The sequence below is a fragment of the Biomphalaria glabrata genome, chromosome 1, assembly GCF_947242115.1.
Source record: "Biomphalaria glabrata chromosome 1, xgBioGlab47.1, whole genome shotgun sequence".
NCBI lineage: Eukaryota > Metazoa > Mollusca > Gastropoda > Planorbidae > Biomphalaria > Biomphalaria glabrata.
Genome location: NC_074711.1, coordinates 12,948,975 through 12,971,454, shown reverse-complemented (window position 1 = coordinate 12,971,454; position 22,480 = coordinate 12,948,975). Strand labels below are relative to the sequence as shown.

Genomic DNA, 22,480 nt, shown 5'->3' with positions numbered 1-22,480 from the left:
CCTGGCAACGAGTGGTCAGTTGAGACCAATAGCTCGTTGCCACGTCACAGGTCTGTGGTCAGGCTTGCTAAAACGATTGGTCTTGGTTCAGGTCATGAAACGTGTGCATTCAATCTTTTGATAAAGAAGATTATGTATCAAAAAAATTGCAAAATAATAATTATGAGACGAGAGTACTCTTATTTTTAATATTCAATTACTAGATCTAGATCTAAAAATTATCTGCTAAAACCTAGTAGGGGGGTTTAAACTCAAACCCCCCTGGTAGGTGTTTTAAACTCAAAACCCCCTGGTAGGGGTTTTAAACTCAAAACCCCCTGGTAGGGGTTTTAAACTGAAACAACGCCTTGATCCAACTTTCTAAAAAATGTTCACGACATTTTTTGTAGTGTGAAAAAGTCTCCATGTCCAGTCTAGATATAGTATATATAACATGGACGTAGCCGGGGGGGGGGGGTTTGGGGTTCACCCCCCCCCCCGAAATGAAATCCCCCCCCCCGGGGGGAACGGAATTTATTGACCTATTTTTTGCTTTTATTTTGTTTATTTTAGGTGAGATTTAAATTCTAAACCATCACTTGCACCAGCACAGCCAAGGGTTTTTGAGTTTAAAACCCCTTACCAGGGGTTTTTGAGTTTAAAACACCTACCAGGGGGTTTTCAGTTTAAAACCCCTACCAGGGGGTTTTGAGTTTAAAACACCTACCAGGGGGTTTTGAGTTTAAAACACCTACCAGGGGGTTTTGAGTTTAAAACACCTACCAGGGGGGTTTGAGTTTAAAACCCCCTACTAGGTTTTAGCAGTTAAATCCCCTTCTTCTATAAAACAAAACCAAAAAAAAAATGCAAATGACAATCCCCAAATTCCAAGAGCACAATTAAGGAAGATTTTGATTATAAAACCCCCTCCAAAATTTACGATAAACCCCCTCTTTAATATAAAAAAAGTAAATTACACACTCAATATTTTGAAGAGGTTTTGAGTTTAACCCCCCACCCTCTTCAGTAGTGTTTGAAGCTATAAAAATATCTCTTCAATATAAAACAAAAAGCTAATTACGCACTCAAAATGTTATGAGCGTAGCTAAATGGGTTTTGACTCAGTTTTGAGTTTAAACCCCCCTTCAACGGGGTTTAAAGGTAAAAAAAAAAAATCTTTAATATTCAAAAACAAAGTTTCTATGAATGTAGTCAAAGGGGTTTTGAATTTAAACTCCCCTCCAGTGTATTTTGAAGCTAAAAAATACATTTTCAATCTAAAATCAATGAGCATAGCTAAAGGAGTTTTGAGTTTAATTAAACCCCCCGCCAGCGGGGTTTGAAGTTAAAAAATACATCTTCAATGTAAAAAAAAAAAAAAAAGCAAATTACGCACTTAAAATGCTATGAGCGTTGCAAAAAGGGTTTTGAGTTTAAACCCCCCTTCAGAGGGGTGTGATGCTTAAAAATACCTCTTCAATATAAAAAAAAGCCAAGCCAATTGGGGTTTTGAGTTTAAACCCCTCTCCTCCTGATGATTTTGAGTTTAAAATCCTCTTACAGAGCGTTTTGAGGTGGAAAACCTCAATCTTCAATATTACCGGTATTCTAAAGCAAACTGAGTTACCAAATTCTATGACCGTAGCTAAATGGGGTTTTGAATTTAAAAAAAAAACAACAACTCTAGAGAATTTTTAGTTTAAAACCCCCAGCAGATGATTTTGACGATAAAACTTCCATTTTCGATATAAAATCTAAAGCAAACTACAGTCACATAATTCCAAGAGCATATTCAAGTGATTTTACACATTTTTACCAGTGGCAGGGCTCCCTTAATAAAGTGCATTGAAAAGTCATCTGCGAAATTGTAAAAACACTAAATGTGGCTCAACAAAGATGGCTAAGACAGATTTTAGGAGTCAGTTATAGAGATCGGGTCTAAATCAAGAAAATCCTATGCCAAACTGGGAGTCGACCCCTTAGAAAGATTGTGACAGAGCGTCGCATGAGGTTTGCGGGACATGTTCTCCGACAAAATGAATTACGCATAATAAGAGTTGCGATGACATCCTATTAAGTACAACTTGGCGCCACACATTCATGGAGGTCCTCAGAGCAGGTGGGAAGAAGCTTCCGACATTACCATTGACAGATTTTTGTGGAAACAGCTTGACGGCAAATGCGCTGAACGGCGCGGGAGGCTCAAAGTCAGTAAGAATAGCACATAAGGTTTTTGAAATAAAACTTTTTAATAGCAGGAAAATGCACTGTAGATACCTCAGAATATGATTTTGTTGGCTTTCAATACCAGAAATAGTTCTTGGCGTCGAGGCTGCGCCCCGCGCTGGGGCGAGCTCCTCGCGCTCCCCCAGACCCCCTTGCTAGCAATGGACGGGGATTCTACAATGTATCCACTAACTCTAGGAAGAAATTCTAGGGCACAATAAACGTCTTCCGAAAGAATGGTCAGAATGTAATTAAGATTATGTACACACACACACACATACATACATATAAATATATTTTTTTGCGGAGGGGGGGGGAAATCCCCCCCCCCCCTGGCTACGCCCATGATATATAAGTCTACATTTAGTATACATAAGTTTAAATTTGCTTTACATACACTTTGTGTTCCTTGGGATATCACTCAAAGAGATCCGTTCCCGGGCCAATTTGTCGGGAAATCCCAATAAAGATTGTTTCTTTTTCAATGGGCCAGTTTCTTGCAAGGCGGAAAGAACAAATGGGGGGGGGGGGGGAAAGGGGGCGAGCCAGAGTGTTGGAAAGAAAGGAGGCGTTGGAATAAAAAGTGGACGGAAAGAGAGTATTAGAAGCGCAAACACCGGGCCAGACGGGAAGAGGACTTCGTTGCAAATGTTCAAACGGAATACACCAGATGATAAGACTAGACGAAAACATTGCATAATTGAACGTGGCAAGCACGTGAGAGTTGCCTGCCCCTGAGTCCGGACAAAAAGCAGAGGTCCTCGCACGTGACTTCACTTGATAGGAACTCTTTTGTCAATAAAGATCTAAAGGTGTTATTTAGCGAATCCTTCTCGTTCTGATACGGCTGCTATTATAAAGAGTGATTTTTTTTTCTTTTCTTTTTCTTTTTCATTTCCCTCTCTCTCTCTTTCTCTTCCTTCATCTCTCTCTCTCTCTCTCTCTCTCTCGATGAAAGAATTCATCTTTTTCTTAGTTTTTTTTTATTCATCCCCACAGCGCATGCAGATCTAGATGGTAGCCAGGGAAAAAAAAAGTGTCGCTTGACGAGGTAGGGAGGAAAAAACCCAGAAAAAAAAAAGCTAGGTACACAGTGCGTGTTTTTACACAAATAAGCTGATAAGACGCTCCACAAACACAGGGCCCGCTATTATTGTTTTTTTCCCACTTCAGTTTCTGCGGAGTGATTTCCCCTGCCCTCGGGGAACCTTCAAAGTGATTTTCCGACTCTGAAGAGTAAACTAACATTGCAACATGCCGTCCGGTGACTAACTGGTCTAATCTTTGAAAGATGAGGAATACCGAGGTATGGAGAGACGAGCGGGACGCTGGAAACGATGTTTTCCTTCAGATTTTCTGAGATTTGTGGTGCAGACAGAAATTTTTCAAACAGATGAAAGACCGTGAGGACATGACACTCAGGGCCTCGCCTTGGTTACTGTCAAGTACCTAACAACAAATGCCATCTAACGACAAATCAGTTCATATTGAACTCTGCCTTTTTTGACTCGTTAGTAGGGAAATACCTGGACGAGACAGGGGTCCCTTCCTAATTGGAGATTATTAAGTAACTTTTCTAATTTAAAATCATTTTTTATAAGGAGGAAATACGTATTCTATATGGTCAGGACCGGCCTGAGGCATAGGCAAAGTACTTGAAACTAGCCGGCCGCCTAGGGTCTTATTTGGTGGGGGCCTCTTACAGGACTCGAAACATGGATCAAATCTCAAGCATAGCAGAATTCTATTGGCTAAATCTTTAGTATAATTCAAGTTTGTACTTTTTAACGAATGTTTAGATCTACTTGTTAGACTACATATGTTAGAAGACCATTGTTTAGATCTTCTTGTTAGACTATATCTGTTAGAAGACCATTGTTTAGGTCTACTTGTTGGACTATATCTGTTACAAGACCATTGTTTCGATCTACTTGTTAGACTATATCTGTTACAAGACCATTGTTTAGATCTACTTGTTAGACTATATCTGTTAGAAGACCATTGTTTCTTCCTTCTGGTGAAAGGTCAAAAGGTTATTTCTAGTCACGTGATCAGGAATCATTCATGAAGCACATTTTTGATATCGGCGTTTGGATTGAACAGAAAAATCCTTTTATGGCATCTGTATGAATATGTTTATGAAGCTTATGGAACGCTAATTGGACAATACGGAAATTGTGCTATATGAATTAAACTTATTTGTTGATTTAGAAATAGTTATTGGAAGGTTTTTAATTCATTGCGTATTCTTCGGTCTAAATTTGTTTTTTTGTATTATATTTGGGGCCACCCAATTTACTTCACCTAAGGTCTGTAATCACCTAGGGCCTTGATATGTCACTCCGGAATAGAGTTTAGCAGTACTAAATTTCGCAACATCAATTCAAAACTTTGCCATCACAACATCACAATATCAAATTAAAACATCAAGTCAGTTTCTTGACATTACAACTTTAAAGTCAAGTAAAACTTTCAAACTATTTTTTCAGTAAAACACAAAAGTTGTCTTTGGTTTGGCTTTTTTTATTCTTTTAAACAAAATACTTTTTGAAATTTCAAAAAAAAAAAAAAAGAAAAAAAAAAGTGACCAAAATAGTTAATTTTAGCAACTCTAAAATAAGTCGCTGAAACTTCAGATATACAAGTTTCAGCTTGGCAACAAAAATATAAAAAAATAAGAAAAAAAATTAAAAAAAAAAAAAAACAGGACATACATTTAGAGGTAATAATATGTTCAAACTCTATCCATTGGACATATGTATACAAAAAAACTTGTACTAAAATATAAAACTACAGCCACAAAGACAACTATTTAAGAAATGTACAGTCAAACATTGTGGCCCGAATTCTAGAAATGACAATCATAATATACAATTAAATAATTTACATTCAAAGTCATAGAATGGGTTAAATAATTATGTCACAACTTTTATTTTGGTGACATGACCATGTATGTAAATGTCATTACATGTCATCTGTTCATGTCACTATAAATAGAGCATACACTAAACATACAGGGGGGTTGTTACAGAGTTGTTCAAAGTCTTCGCTTCACTAAGCACTTCTTAAGACATCCTTTTATTGATCTATTGATTTGTTGTGCAACTCAAAATGCTCATTAAGTTCCGTATGTATTGTACTTCGTGTGGACTGTCTGTTTTGTCTTGTATGTGTGTGTTTGCTGTCTGTTGTATTAGTTAATTCAAACTACGTAATGATTTTAAATTCAGTCAATTAATATTTGTAATGCATTGAAAGATAAATGTATAAGCGTGGTCGAGATGCTAAGTACGCTTGAACTTGGCTTGGCTAACTATGAAGCAGCACGGAAAACCTTCTCCCAGATACCCCCCTCCCCAACAAGTGAACTTGGACCATAGCGACTATAAGCTTGAAAGTAGCGCTATATAAAAGCTATAATTTATAAGTATAAATATACAAGTCGCTGTAATCTGAATTTGAATGTACTTTCATTGAAACGACTGATAGTGAAGATGACTGCATCATTTACGATATCATTTGTGTAATTCTTCTTCTTATTATCAATCTTACTATTATAAATTCTTTCAGTTCTGGTGTCATGCTTCCACTTCTGGTGTTGTCACAGCTACAAGTCGAAGCAAACAGAGGCGTGGAACACCTTCCTGATTTGTCACCCAGCTGCAAAGTGCAGTGCCGGCCTTAGGTTGATTTGATCGATTGCCTAAATTGGGCCCCGAGCCTGGCAGGGGCCCCGCAATTTTAAATTTAGCATACACTATCAGTCATGTCCTCTTGTCACAGATGTAGGACTTAAAGGGTTAACATGAAAACATTTAAGCTTCTTGTAACTACAGTACAATACAACTATCTACATTGATTCGTTCCTATTTAGCGAGAAAGGTCGATTGTTGACTTGTCCAGGCTATTAATATTAATAATAGGTCTATGGGTTTAACTGTTGCAGTGAAGAGTCGGGCAAAACTTTGGTGTGAGTTGTGTGGTTAGCAGTGTCGCAGTGAAGAGTGTGGTTTAATCGTTGATAAGAACGTAGTGTATCAGCCTTAGTTATATGTGCATAAAGCATGAGATGTATGAGCTTAGGTTGAGTTGAGAGTTAAGCTTGTGTTTACCGGAAATGTGTGTTCATTAATATATTCAACAGTGACGGATGACAAGCGATGGGATGGGAGAGAACCACGAACAGCTGGTATACAAATTAAGAGAAGCAGTGATCTAGTAGACTTGAACCAACATCTCTGGTCTATGAGATATCTATTTATGTACAAACTCTACGTCACACAAACTAGAACTGACAACATTAGACATTCACCATTGCTCGCAGCTGGGCGCCCATTGATTCATTATGGATGCAGTTATTTACACCATTGTGAAATAGCTAAATGTGTTCTATGTATCCGTTACAACAAACAACATCGATGTTTCAATTTCATGAACGCATGAATATTGTAGCAAAGTCCACTTGAAATTGCCGATTGCTTTAAAATATGAAGCCATGAACCTTTAGTGTTCTTTAATACGACTGCTTCTTACAGAGCTGGCTCGTAGTCACCAGATTTATTGGATCTCCCATTAGTCTTCATATAAATTCTGCTGGAAGTTCCCCTTCTACTGGACAGATAATGTAAAGGTCATTTGTTTTGTGGCCCACGGTTAACTAGGGTGTCATGTGGCCAGCCTAAAGCCTTTACTTTTCCCCAGTCTTCGAATCCGGGACCCTCCGATTCGGCAGCCAAGCACTTTACAACTCAGCCACAGCGCTTCCGAATTCTAATTAGTTATTACAAAAAGAGATGCCGCTTACTGACATTTTAAATTAAAAATTTAAGGTATAAATGAGCTTCCAGTTTGCTTTGTTCTTTGTGTTGACAATAGCAGTAAAAAACCGTAGAATGTTAGCACAAAATTTAACAAATGTACTCATATTAGTTTCTATACAAATAAGTGAGCCTCTTGCTGTTAAAACATATAGAGATACCTTTGTTTGACAAAGAATACAACGCCCATTATGTATTGACAAGATTTAGGTTTTCTTCTCCGGCTCTCGTTAAAATACTGGAGCAATCAAATGACTTCTAGATCAAAGTCTCAATGATAAAACAAGAAGAATTTCTCCTTAACAAGGTTAAAAAAAAATATTCTCATATAGCTTTACAATGTACAATATCTATTTACAATGACAGCATTCTTTACACACGATCTAAAAGTAAATCTAATTTACACGTGAACTATAAACACAAAAAGAACATAAATAAATATATTTATAGACTCTGTTGTTGTTGTTATGAATGTTATTGATAAAGATGTCGTTGCTGTTGTTGTTGGCATTAGTGTAAGAAATCAGATGGTGTTGTATTGAGGTATTTTCAAAAGAACTTAAATATTCACCAAGTCATCTAAATTGAAGTCGGAACTTTCTTAAACGTTTTTTTTTTTGTCTAGTCATGCAAATAATTCAGATTATCTTTTTTCGACCTCAAATTTCTAAATAGATCGATATATTATAAAACTTTAAAAAAGGTTTTTATCTATTTTCTTGTGAGGTGTTCCTTCAATGTTGCAATGTTTAACGATTTAATGTTCAGTGTTGAAATGTTCAGTGTTTCAATGGTCCATGTTTGAATGTTCAATGTTTAAAGGTTCATTGCTTCTTACCTAATGTTGCAGAGAATGATAGAATATTTTGTTTTGCAACAACAAAAAATGACCTAAGTTGGTTAACATTATGAATTGTACAGACTTGAACTCCGATCAAAGTTGTAGTAAAATCCCACACAATTCCAATTCCTGTCATTATGAAGTATGAACATTTTTGTTCGCCACTTAAAGAACTGCTTTGTTCATTGTCAGGAAAAAAAAAGTTCTAGTCTTCTGTTCTTTGCCCACATTGTTAGTTGAGGCTCGTGTTCATATAATATTCACAGAGCATCACTTCCGGTGCCAATAGCCGGCTTCCCTCTCGTTAGTGATTGCTGAGGTAGATGTCTTAAGTATGTATTTTGGGCTCTTTATAGCGCTGTCTCTACAGTCTCTTTATAGCTGTGTGGATAAATCCTCTAATACGACGTGTGAATACATGGCTTTTATAGAGTTGGTTTAGTTCATCCAGTCCTAACGTAAGACCTGTAGTTAAATACAAAGAGATTCAACTAATTGAAACTGGATGAGTTTCAGTCCTTAAGACCTAGTGGAAATTGATGGTCTTAGCTCTCAGGAAGTTGTTCCTTAAAAGATTATTTGGCCTTAAATAGACATTTACTTTTGAAATGCATCATGCTGTCATTAGTTATATAGTCCGAACAATAAACAGCATTATGCATGAAATATACACTTTCACAACTGAATCCCTCAAAGCACCCAAATGAGTTCTGTTTTCTAAAATTGTTGATGTCCTTAGAATCAAATTGACTCATTGAATTGTGTACAGATATTCAATTTGTGACAGTTCATATTAAGCGATAATGCAATAGGAAATTATGAAACTCTTGAATTCTCAGGCTTTTGAGTCTATTTTTATGAGACTCTTTTTCCTATGTTGGAGTCCAATATAATGTGACTCTTATGATATCCAGAACTGGAGTCCAATATAATGTGACCCTAATGTTATCCAGTACTGGAGTCCAATATAATGTGACTCTTATGATATCCAGTACTAGAGTCCAATATTTTGAGACTCTTCTCCTGCACTGGAGTTGATATTATGAGACTCTTATCCAACATACATAACTACATTATAACACCATACAAGCTCTACTATTGTAACATGTCCATAATTTAAAAATATAATAATAATAATAATAACGTTAATAATTAAAAAAAAAACTTGTTACGAATATGAACACAGCCTTATTAACAAACAGAAAATATGTTTAGCTTTTGGCTTTATTTAGTGGTGCTATCTTCAGCTTAGCATGTTACAGCGATGTAGAAGTCTCTCTTGTAACTTTGTTATGAGTTTGTAGAATTTCCTTTTGTATTTTAGTTTTGGTAATAATAGTGCTTCCTGTAACTTGTCAAAGCCTCATTTGTAACTCTGTTCCTTTAATGTAGAAGCCTCATTTGGAACTCAGTTTCAGTAATGTTAAAATTCTCTTTTGTAACTTAGTTACAGTAATGTTAAAATTCTCTTTTGTAACCTAGTTACAGTAATGTTTTTCTAAGCTTTTTGTACACTTTTTACACTCCACTCGACAGCACCAGTAAAATTTACAGTCGCAGTCATGTTTCTCCTCACTAACCAATGTCTGGTACCCACGGCCGCAGCACATGAGCGTGCAGCCGTCCAACCCGTAGCTGGTCTTGTTGCACTGCCGACCCCGGGTGCCCAAGGAGCCATAGTCAGGGTTGTACTCGCAAAAGTCCGGTGACTCGGCCAGATAGACCAGGTCCTTTTTGGTGGGCCTCTTTTGCTTGCCTGTGATGCGCTTCAACCGTTTCCGGCTCTTGTCCCAACGGACGTAGCTCGCGCCGTCGAATTTTTGCTTCAGTACTGCGCCAATGTCTCTGAAGGTGCGCATTTTACGCCAGCAGATCTTGACGGAGCAGTCGCCCGATACGCCATGGCACTTGCACTGGACATCAATTTCATCTTTTATTGTCTAGATGTTGGGAAGGAAAGAAAGAAAAAAGATTAGCCCATGTAAGCGTATGTAACAGCAGCACTAAAACTAATGCTTACATCTTGCATTCATTTCTATTGTGTAAGCTTAGAGTACAAGAATGGTTTAAGTAACAAGTACGTAAAATATTGTTGTTTTTTTAAATCAGTTCTTTCCTTATGACGTTGATGACGTCTATTATTTGTCATTATATTTATTTCTTATAATGCTTCACTTTTACAAGAAGTCTTTCCAGTCAGATTTGCACAGTCATGTTCTTCTGTTAAAGTCCAGCTACTAATTTCTACATAAGACGGTGCGCAAATTGTTCTTGTAAGTCTATCTATTTCTTCAACTCTTTACTGACTACAAAGAAACATTTGAGTCGAGTGCGGGAATTCCCGCTGAAACGTGTTCAGAATAAAAAGACGTTAGCCAAATTTAATTTGAACATGATTATAGTTGCAAATATTATAACGTCAGGCCAGGTTTTTACCGTGTGGCCAATTTTTTTTTTGTTCCAGAGATATACATGAATTATCCAATTTCTCGGAAAATCGTTAGATCTGTTATCAGTGTCCAGTTTCCAACTTTTGGAACTCATGAGTTTGTAATAAGAGGAATTTAAAACAAGAAGGTAAAACTAGCCCACGTCTTCCAACATTTCTATGTGTCTGCTTGAAGAAGTCCGGGCTATCGGCGTGCACTTTGTGTCATTTAATAGTTTAACGCCGCAAATAGGTCGATAGAGTGAAAGTAGGAGCTCACAGTTATCAATTACTTTGTTCATCAATGCATTTCATAATGAACACACTTGTTAAAATTATAGTTTTATAATTAAAGTAACGTTACAAAAACTTGCTGCTATGATAATAGCAGATAGAGGGAGAGAGAGAGAGAGAGAGAGAGAGAAAGAGAGAGAAAGAGAGAGAGAGAGAAAGAGAGAGAGAGAGAAAGTGAAAAGGACGTGATAGAAAGAGAGAATGAAAGAGCGTCAGAGAAGAGGATTGTGTGTGAGGGAGAGTGAATGAAAAAAAAAAAGACAAAGAGAATGTGAAGTTTTAAGAATGGAAAAGAGAGAGAGAGAGAGAGAGAGAGTGAATACGAGATATAGAGAGTGTAAGAGAGATAAAGAGTGAGAGAAAGAGCCCAAGAGATAGATAGATATATATAGAGAGAGATGTTGAAATATAAAATATCAATATGTCTGACGGTGTGGGATGAGTGAAAAAATCAACTGGCTTTGCGAAAGTGACAAATATGAAGACCGGAAATACACATTTAAAAAAAAAGTAATCTTTCTATTTACTCAAACTGTGAATTGTAAAAAAAAAAACAACCCACCTTCCTTCCTGCGCCATTGTTCCAGAGATTCATGGTGCCGTGATCCTTTGATCTGGTTTCGTTTTGATCCAAAAAATCTTTAGAAAACTTGGCGCCGTAACGTATGTTGTCGGAACAGCCGCCCCACTCAAAGTCCTCCCCTGGCTGGCGAGTCTTCACCTTCGTGTCACATCCACATTTGTCAAGCTCCCCCTTGGCGCATGCGCGGGTAACAGCATACATAATTCCCGCAGACGATATGGCGTAGATGTATGCAGTTTCTCGACTTTCTGGAAGAAAAATAAGACGCAATGATATTTCATTTGATACAGGTCTAAATGTTTATACATTATACTTAACAAAACATACAACCAGATACAGGTCTACATGTTTATGCATTATACTTAGCAAAACACAAAATTAGATACAGGTCTACATACTTAGCAAAACACGAAATGCCAGCACAAATATGAAGATTTCATAAAACCCTCTTACAAGCGTTCGTTTTTTGCCATGTTAGCGGAAGAAATACCTTCGCCATATTATCTACACAAAACGAATGGATTCATTGTGTGTCTTCAATTATTCTATTTCGGAGCATTTCGTAAATAGTAGTTGAAAGCATTGCAAAGCCTGAGACAGCTGAGACAGATCGAGACTTTGGAGTCTTAGAACCCTGGGCTGGTTGGCAAAAGAGGCACAATTTTTACGAATTAGGGGGCGCGGTGTCTGGGTGATTAAGCGCTTGGCATCTGAATCTAGGGACCTATGCTCGAATCTCGGTGAGAACTAGGATTTAAAACTTCGGGATTTTAAGGCGCCACGGAGTCCACGCAACGCTAATTGGTACCTGAGTTAAATTGGGGAAAGTAAAGGCAGTTGGTCATTGTGCTGGCCACATGATACCCTGTTCGTTACCGTTGGCCAAAGAAACAGCTGACCTTAACATCATCCGCCCCATAGGTCTGAATGGAGAACTTTACTGACTTTTACTTTTTCACGAATTTAAAGCCCTTGTACCTAAATTTATTTACTATATTTTGGCCAGTGTGAGATGCGAAAATGCATTTAAACAAAAATCTCGAGAAACTTTAGCACCAGGACTAGTTTGGATGCTCTAGTCCTCTACAAATTTAGGGTCTAAAAGAATAAACTCAAGAAGCCACCAATTAATAAGCCCGAATAGATGACGCCAAAACTCAAGTATTAATAGGAAAGGAAGAAATCGAAGAAAACATTGGGGTCAAATCAAAAGTACAAGAAGTAGCAGATCTCGTCTCAAACCTAACAACAGACTCCTAGATCTCGTCTCAAACCTAACAACAGACTCCCAGATCTCGTCTCAAACTTAACAACAGACTTCTAGATCTCGTCTCAAACTTAACAACAGACTCCTAGATCTCGTCTCAAACCTAACAACAGACTCCTAGATCTCGTCACGTTCTCGCCGTGGTCAAAAGAAACAGGTATAAGTGAAATGATAAGTGAATTTACATTGCATCTTTAAAGTATTTGTTAACAACATTTTGTTTTAAGGTTTTAAACAAGTTGTTTATTCACAATAATAGACGTTTAAATTAGGGCTCAAAACCAGCTATTTTTTAGCTGTAAGCTAGTTATTTGAGTACTTTTTTTTACAAGTAAAACTGAAAATGTATGTTTCTTAGAAACTGTCTCAACTCCCGTGCATGTTTAGGCCTACAACTAATTATAATCCATGTATTAAATAAATATAAATGTCACAGGTCGTAAATAAATACTGAACCAAATCGATAGAACATGTTATCACTACATAAACTACCAAAAAATAAAAGCATCTTTTCAACCATAAAAAATGACTGTGTTCTAAATCAAACTACAAAAAACGATCCCTTAGTCTATAAAACAGGTAGTTAAAACAAGAGATGGTCAATATTGATACAACTAACAAGTAAATAATTAGCCATAAATGTCTTTGTGAAAGCTGTCAGCAGATGGCTAAGTACAACAATCGCTCTCCAGTCACAGCTTCAAAAAAAGTTGACGTCATTTCCTTAATCGATTGTCTGTTTCAATGTTTCAAGCTTCCGTCTTAGCAGACGATAATGAGAACTATCTCATGTCCTCAGATTGCTGTGAAACTCAACCTGCCTTTCAAAACCGGTTATAGCTGAGGCATGAATTTTAACTGGTTACAGATGAGCCATGAATTTTAACTGGTTACAGATGAGCCATGAATTTTAACTGGTTACAGATTGGGATTAGGTTAAAACTGGTTACAATTGAGGCAAGATTAACACCTGTTGCAACTAATGCATGGGTTGAAACAGGTTACTACAAGGCATGTCGAACTCATTAAGGTGTATGGGCCACATAAAACTTAATATGACCTGAGGGGCCGCAGCCAAACATAAGTTGCAATACAATAGAATACAATAATTAATTGCATACCTGTCTCTTAGTTAGCTAAATTTGTAGTACAAATTGGTAATTAAACATTACTATGATTACGCATTACGATTGTCCTGATCAGTCCTTTTTTGTTAAAAAAATTAGTGCCGGTACTCAGTGATGAATTGCTTAACTTTTAACTACTAATTAATTAATAATAAACGCTAAAATACAATAAAAGTAATATTTTTCCACAAATTGAAAAAGGTTCCCGTACGCCGTAACGGTGGGTACCGTCACAAAAAAAGCACTGGTTCTGAACTTGACATCTTTTCTGGGATACAAGTTTATTAATGTCAGGTTGAAGGTTTTTTGCTACTGACACTTTCATCACTGATGACAAATTTTGATCAGATAATCACGAACGGTGTGATGATTTTGTAGCTTGTATTATGGAAAAGAACTGCTCACAGAGATCAGTGCTTGCAAACATAGCTAGAATTCTGGCTGCAAATTACCGCAATTCAAAGTACCGTTCAGGTAAATAACTGTAAAATTTTGGCACAGCCACTAGTCTATACTTCGCTTTCAACAAAGAATCTGACTGCTATTTTATCAGCTTTAGTTGCACATTACCAGCAGCAGTTTCAGAAGCAAATGAAAATGGAGATAGGCATGAAGAATCGTCTTAAAGCTTACTTTCTCAAGGTAGATGTCTTTATTCCATATGCTATATAAGGAGAGGACCGCATGCTAAAGTCTATCTTCTTTGGCAAGCTTAAAGAGGGGTGGCGTAACAAAGGGGACCCGCGTAAGCGCTATAAAGATCAACTCAGGCGCAATTTCACCTTAACCGGCATAGAGAAAAGTAGCTGGCAGCAGATGGTCTCTGAAAGAGACGGAGAGCTCTCACAAAGGCTGCGGGACAAACATTTGAGACTCAAAGAAAAGACATTATTGAAGACGGGCGCAGAAGACGGAAAGAAAACTTAAATAGACTGCCAGAGGACAACGGCTTTCTCTGTTGGAGATGCGGGAAAATATGCAGGTCGCAACTGGGTCTGCATAATCATGTGAATCAATGCACACAGCCTTAATCTTCGGAATCGAGGACATTGCCATTATATGGACATCTTGAGTCTTTCTTTCTTTTTGACATGTCCATCTCGTGCAGTTTTACCTTGAATAGTTCCTAGTGTAATACTTTGTTTGGTCGAATTAGGTGTCTGTCGAGCCAACATGTCCTGACCATCTTAATTTGGTATATAATGTCCACCTGAGACACTTGTAGTAGTTCACGACATGGTCATCTTGTCCCATTTTTATTGGTCAAACTGTTAGTAAGGTCAGGGTCGGTAAAAGTCAACGAGGTTACAACTGAGTCTTTCATCAGTCGACATTTACATTGTGTGAGAAACTAGATTGTTATGTTATTTTAATCTTTCACCGTAAAAAATGTTCTCAGAACCAAGATTACTATCAATAGTGTCTAATTATTGACCATAAACATTTTCTCAGTAAATCCAATTGGTCATGGCTGATCTTATTTCTTAGCTAATCTAACAACCAAGCCAGAACACTTGGCTGATGTATTGTACTTATTTCTTAGCTAATCTAACAACCAAGCCAGAACACTTGGCTGATGTATTGTAATGCAATTTTTTTTTATCATAGTTCAGTATGACATTATACATCTGTATAGTTAGGTGCGACATCTTTATAATTCAGTGTGAAATGGCAATTTTTACAAAGCTCATAGTGTCTGTCTGGTACAAATCTTGCACACCTTCTTTCTAGCTTCCCATTCTTGGATCAAGTTAAAACTTTGCACAATTATTCGAAGACAAAACATAAATCATGGAACTAGTTCATGCATAAATCAATAAAAATCAACAACTACTAACCAATTAGTTAATTGCAAAACGGTAAGTAAATAATTTTTTAACAGAAATATTTCATGGCAGTAATTATGTGATCTTATCCAGGGCCTGCCCTAACCATTGTGGGACCCTATGCGAACGGAATTGCGCGGGGCTAGTTATGAGATAAGGATAATAAGTGTAAATTAAAATTTTGGATTAGAAAATAAATTTGTTTTGCATTACATTTTTATTAAAATGAAAGCTGAAAATGCAGATTTTTTTTTCATTTTTATCACGCGTAGGATTGGCGTTTTCCATATTGAATGACACCCCAAAATGACAATCTCTTATGAGTTTTCGGGATATTTTAGAGATTTCAGATTTCCAGGAGCTCCTGGAAAATCTGGAGGCCGCGATTATAATGGTTTAATTTAATAATTTACACCTAGAATTAGCGCGGGGCCCTCTGCCACCGCATAGGTTGCAGTGGCCTAAGGCCGGCCCTGTTCTTACCCTTCTATAAGCCCTTTTTTATAATTTTGTTATTTTTCAACATGACATAACTTTTTGTTTTATAGCTCAGAGTGACATAGCGATAGTTCAGTGTGAGGCATGGGTTAAAACAGATTACATTTGAAGCAAGGGTCCAAACTGGTTACAATGATTTTATTCTACTAAAAACACTTCTCTATAGCAATTCTTTCTTATTTCTAGTAAGGATTTAAATGACCTATCAATCTTGCGTCCTCGTGTCAACGTGCCCTGCTCACGGTTGACCCCTGTACTCCAGGTGTAGTTCGTTGTTCTTCTTGGCTAGCCCATCATGCACCAGGTATATTATGTTACCGCTCATGCCTGGCCCCGTGCTGCTTGCTCGTGTCTACGTGACCCAGGGATACTCAAGCCGCCCAGCAAGACGTGCCTGGCTGTTTGTTTTCACGTGACCAGCCAGTGTTGTGTTATTCTACGAGCGCGGCCAGCGGCACTATCTGTTGTGTTCCGACAATGTCAGATTCTCAGAGATATGGCTCCTCAACCTGAGAAAGCAGTCGGGTTATGTTCCTTTTTTACCTAGTTCTGAGCTCCACATTCCGACTCTCTCTCTCTGTCTCGCTGTCTCCCTCCCCCCTCTCTCCCTCTGTCTCCCTTTCTCTCTGTCTCTGTCTGTCTGTCTCTCTATCTCTTTCTCCCTCTCACACTGTCTCTCTCCGTCTCCATCTTTCTTATCCTCTCTCTCTCTCTCTTTCGTTCTCTCTATTTCGCTCTCCATGTCTCTCTTAGCGTCTCTAGCTCCAGGGTCTTCTCTTTTAATTGTAATTTTGAAAACGTCTGTGTTGGACCGCCACTATTTCAACCATTTTCTGAGCATGTTTGTGGGAAAGTGGGGCTGGGTGGGGAAAGAGAATTGAAAAGGGAGTATACACATTTGGAGGAAGAGAGGTGCAGACCAAAACAAAAAGAAGGTGATCCAACATGAAGCTAAAATGAGGTGTGGGGTAACCTGAGCCCCCTAAGAAGCCCACAGCGCCCTGTGGAGATCGCTCCTATTGAAAAAGAGAATAAAGAGAGTATAGCTGGGACATGCAGTCTCATGGTTCCTTGCAATTAAATTGTAGTATTTACACTAGCTTAGAGGCGCCGGGCGCGAAGTGGAGAGGAGAAAGGGAGAGGAGGAGGGGGGAAGAGGGCGAGGTTACAATACCACTATTGTTTTTCTGCCCCCCCACTCCCCACCTACACTTTTCTATTCTTGTGTTGACTTCATGTGTCCATCAAATGATTCAATAAGTCAAGTTTGTTGAGCGTGTTTGACTTGGAGCGGTGTACACTCAAATGTGATACTAAAAAGACATGTCATATCCTTGTGCTCAACAGATGGTACGTGGATTCTTAGTATGTTTCTCCACTTTTAACTGCAGTCAGGCGGAGGAATAGACGAACTAGAATCTAGACCCAAAAAAAAAAAAAAGATCGAAGCCTTCACGCGAAAGCTGCAGAACAAAAAATCTTAATACAAAATAATTATAGAACCCCCCCCCTTTTTTTTTTTACCCCACAAAAAAAAAAACGAGAAAGAGAGAGAGAATAATTTTTTATTGGTTTCATATTTCAATAAATCTATCGAAATTTTTGGTCAAATCTGAAACTCAATAACATTTTTTTGTTGTTGTTGAGCTCTAAGCAGCAGCAGAAAGTAAACAAAATTTGCTGGTTATTTTTAGAAAATAACCGCTTTACCACTCAGACATTACGCGCCTTTTTTTTCATACATTAAATGTGACATAAAGTAAATAAATATGTTTACCTTTTTTCTATAATTTAATAGAAAGTTTAGTTTTTTCTTTTGAATGTGTATTTGTGATAAAGCATGTACGAGATTTGTTTATTTTATTTTTTCATCTGCGAAGTACGCGATCTGTATATGTGATCCACGAGGTTTGTACCTGTGCCGTGTGCGCTTTCAGTAAAAGAATTAAACATTGTAAAAAAAAAAACAACACTTTTTGTTTCAGTTGATATTTCTTGTCAGAGTAGTCGTTCTTTACTAAATTTTGTAAACAGTAAAAATGATAGATGTAAATATTGTAAAAACAAATATATATGTATAAAAAAAAAATAGACCTTATAATTTGATAAAACGTTTTTAATAGAAATATTTCCCGTTTCGAAAGGATAAAAAAAAAATCGAAACAGAGAATCGAAATAGATTGGATGCTTTAAGGTATGCAACTACCTTTCACAAGCTGGGTGCAGGCCTGTGGAGCGGAGTAGAGGGGGGGGGGGTAGATACCTATACATTTATATTGACATAGAAAACGTTATGAAATGGTAGACACGTGTTTCGTAGGTCAGTGATACGCTCTCCTTGCAGTTTGTGGAGAGTGAAACAAAATCTTGAAGAGAAAAAAAAACTGTTTATTTTTGGCGTTTGTTTTAAGGTTTTTTAAAACAAGCAAGTAGAAAAAAATAAATTTCCTTTTTTTTAAAAAAATCTTTTCCTTCTTTATGAATCTGACGAGAGAGAGAGACAGACAGACAGACAGACAGACAGACAGACAGATAGATAGATAGATAGATAGATAGATAGATAGATAGATAGATAGATAGATAGATAGCTAGCTAGATAGATAGATAGATAGATAGATAGAATGTTGAAAGCCAAGCATGCGAAAAACGTTAATATGCCTAATTAAAGATGTGCAGAGAAATGATGGTATATACGTATTTAGAAAACCAGTCACTATTTTAAAGCTATAATTCTAGTCCCTTCTGATACCTGAGAGTTCTGGGAAGTCATACAAGAACTAGAACTCCCAAGAAACAAACACTGCCAAGTTACATTGTAACGATTTTAGTTGAGATCCATTTTGTGGGAAGAGAGTACCACTGGGGACAGATATGTGGTGGCCAATGCCATTTATTGTATCTGCTCAAACACGCTAATTGATTACACATGTGAGCCCTTTTCATCAGTCCCCGGAGGTCTAAAAGAAAGAAAAAAAAGGATGTGTGTGAAAAAAAAATGACTGGGGGGGGGGGGAGGGATTGGGTGAGTTTTTCTCCAGTGCTGACTCAAGTTGGACTTATGCTTTAACTAGGGCCAAACGGAATCCGTTTGTTTCAATTCACGACTGTGAGCCTGAATTTGATAAGCCATTTTTCCCCGGAAGCTCATCTCTAAAGCTCAGTCCAGCGGGCCGATGTCCGGCTCTAAAGCAAATTTGGTGTTTATTCCAAATGTCTTTTCTCATGAGACGCTCACCCCGCAGATAGAAGTGACCTGGACTTCCTCTCGGGGCGCTCGCATAGGGACCATAGATTTACAGGGGCCCGGCTTGAACTGGCTACCAGGGTGCGCCATCACGAGTCTCTCCCCTTTTCCCCCCGTTTGGATACAAACAGCGCGCGTTGCTTTTGCGAGGCGTCCCTGGAGGATTTCTTTGATCCGACCATCTTGTCCGGGTTTCTTTTCGTGTTCCTGATAATAACGTGCGCAAACATAGACCGACAATCGGTCACGACCTGGAGTTAGCGCCACCATGCTTCCCCTCCTACCCAGTCTATGGCGCCCCTAGCCTGATACCACCTTTCAAGAAGTCTATTTCATTGTAAAGTGAAAGTCAATTGAAGTATTTTGTTCGGGGTGGCCGACCTCTATTACCCAAAGTTTTTTTTTTCTTCGAATCCATTTATCTGTTCGCTTCCTCTTTCCTTCCCATTTTAGTTTTGGACATTTTTTTTTGTATGTTGAACAGTCTGACCGTAGGCAGGACAGCTGTTGATTCTGTTTGGAAAAGCTAAGAGCAAATAGTCTTATTGGAGTTGATTCTCTTGGGAAGACTAGAAAAAGCTCTTCCATTGTTTCCTCTTTTAGTTTGACTCATGAATCACACCTGAGTATGGAAGCATTGAAAAATTGACAGACACCAGAGAGAAAGATAGAAAGACAAACACCTGAGAGAGAGAGAGAGAGATGGAAAGAGAGAAAACAGAGTGATGGACACCACATAGACACCTGAGAGAGAGAGATGGAAAGATAGAAAACAGAGTGAAGGACACCACATAGACACCTGAGAGAGAGAGATGGAAAGATAGAAAACAGAGTGAAGGACACTACATAGACACCTGAGAGAGAGAGATGGAAAGATAGAAAACAGAGTGAAGGACACTACATAGACAGACACCTGAGAGAGAGAGATGGAAAGATAGAAAACAGAGTGAAGGACACTACATAGACAGACACCTGAGATACTGCACTGGAGAGATAGACTAGAGACACAGGCATCAGAGAAACTCGCAGAAAGACAGATATCAAAAGAAAAAAGACATCAGCGAGACAGAGAGATCCCTGAAAGACAAACAGGCAGAGAGACAAACACAAGAGATACAACAGAGAGACAGACAATAGAGAGACACCCGAGAGACATACAGACAACAATTGAGACAGACACCAGAGACATCGGAGAGAGACACCACAGAGCTAAACACCAGAGAGACACCAGAGTGAGACAGACAGACATCTGAAAGATAGACCGACACCAGAGAGACACCAGAGTGAGACAGACAGACATCAGAAAGATAGACCGACACCAGAGAGACACCAGAGTGAGACAGACAGACATCAGAAAGATAGACCGACACCAGAGAGACACCAGAGAGATACGCGAGAGACAAACACCAAAGATAATGGAAGTATAATCTTGTACTTTTTCAATTTGTCGGCTTCAAAATTTAACAAAAAATGTAGGATCGTGGGCGCGAATAAAAAAAAATCGATTTTGGTCATTTTAACTGCTGCGATTTCGATCCTAAAAAATATCTGAGTAGTTGTAGACCAAAGGTAAGTGATAGCAGGTTCAATTCTCGCATCTTTTCGTCCGCGATAAGTGGGAGAATCAGTGATGAGTCAGTGAGGGTTTTTAGAAATGTATATATCTTTACTTGTTGCTTTCTAACCTACATTGTGACATTAGTTTTTGTTACACATTTTTCTTAGACGGCATATTTCTAGAGGATACTATATTAATTGAAATAAAAATTGTCTTCGTTAATTTTTTTGTATAAGTAAAAATGTAAACCTCTCTGACACACCCATCATCTAGTAAAATTAAAGAACGAGAACAGTGAAACCAAGGTTTTCAGGTTAAGAAACAGTTTCGTGAGACAGCAACGTCCTCAACAACCCTTGCCTATGCCAGCGAGGTGTTATTCCTCTTTGTCAAGTCTTTGAAGTCCTAGGCGTCAAAGAAGCTTCAATTTCCTCATTCACATCGCGAGGCCGCAGAAACAGAGTCGGTGGTAAGGTTTTTGGGGACGAATAATCAAGGAGGTTACGCTCGGCACCTGAACGTCGTTTGATGCCGTATTGGGTCAGCTAACCTAGCGCCGCCCAGCTTTCCTTGTATCAAAGCGAAGTCCTTACACTTGCTTGACTGAATCATCCAGACATTTTTTTATTTCGTTCATACCCTCCTACTCCCTCCTCACTAGTTCTTTATGCAGACCCGTTCCCGATGACAAGATTCTCCAAGCAAACCTTTTTTTTTTTTTCTGTAAAAATTAATTTAAAAAAAACAGTATTAAATCATTATTTGAGTACCTCGGCTGGAAAACTACTTATATAATCAACAAACCATAAATGAATACATTAGTATTTAGAGAAGAACTAATGGACGCAAATGGCATCGAAAAGAGACACCAGGAAATCTATTACAAATGTCGCGTACTATACATTTTGAGAAGAAAAGAAAATCTATTGTAGAAGAGAAGTGTAGACGGGGAAAGTAACTCATATCCTACTACTACCAGCAGATATCGGCTTGGTCTGCGTTGAATGTTGCGAAAAATGTAGATCACAGCTAGGACTGCATTGTCTGGTGAAATATTGCATTCCCCCTTTGACTTTGGGCTCGAAGACTAGTCAAAAAAATTATTTTAAATAATTCAATAGAGATTTACAAATCAGATTATCTAAGTAGAGCAGAACAGGCGAACATTTGGCTAAATACTTTTGAATATTTGGTAGGACCATTGGGCGAAATGTTTAAAAACAAACTGTTTAATGATATCAGTAAATAACAGTTGGATATTGATCGAGCCACAATAAAAAAGCTTTTGAAATAAACGAACATCGAAATCAGATTGACCTAAAACAAAACAAAACAACACTGACATATATAGAGTTGACCAAGAGGAAAAAGATGTGCCTATGAAAATGAAAGACTTCTAGTAATGGCTCAAGAGAGACGGATACCAAGGGCAAGCCACTTACTGATATAAAGAACTTTTCCAAATACATCCGTGCTGTTGGTGGTGGAGCAGTTCCACCGTCGATCTCGGAACTGATACTGACACTCCTCGATGCTCATAGAGGCACCACTCCGAATGACGTCCAGCAGTTTGCCGTCGTTGCTGCAGATGTCCCTCTGGTGCGGCAGGAAGTACTGAATGTTAGAGCAGGCTTGAGGCTTGTGACGGACCTCGTCAGCCAGAATCTGATAGGAACTGGTCACTCCCAGGTACCTGATGAATGAAAACACACACGTCTTTGAATTAAGACATTTTTACAATGACATATTTTTTGTAACAGTATTCTGTAAAAACACTTTAAAATATTCACTA

The 22,480-nt window shown here is 38.1% G+C and overlaps 1 protein-coding gene across 1 annotated transcript in view; it reads right to left on the bottom strand.

The window, feature by feature from the left end:
* Nucleotides 1-5,192: 5,192 nt before the first annotated feature.
* LOC106069384 (protein Wnt-4-like) overlaps nt 5,193-22,480 on the bottom strand; it is a 94,289-nt gene continuing 77,001 nt past the window's right edge. The window contains exons 3-5 of the mRNA XM_013229038.2: nt 22,131-22,381; nt 11,148-11,416; nt 5,193-9,803 (exon numbers count right to left, since the gene is read on the bottom strand). Coding sequence (XP_013084492.1) covers nt 9,342-9,803; nt 11,148-11,416; nt 22,131-22,381 — 982 coding nt within the window. The 3' untranslated portion in view covers nt 5,193-9,341. The remainder of the gene's footprint in view (nt 9,804-11,147; nt 11,417-22,130; nt 22,382-22,480) is intronic.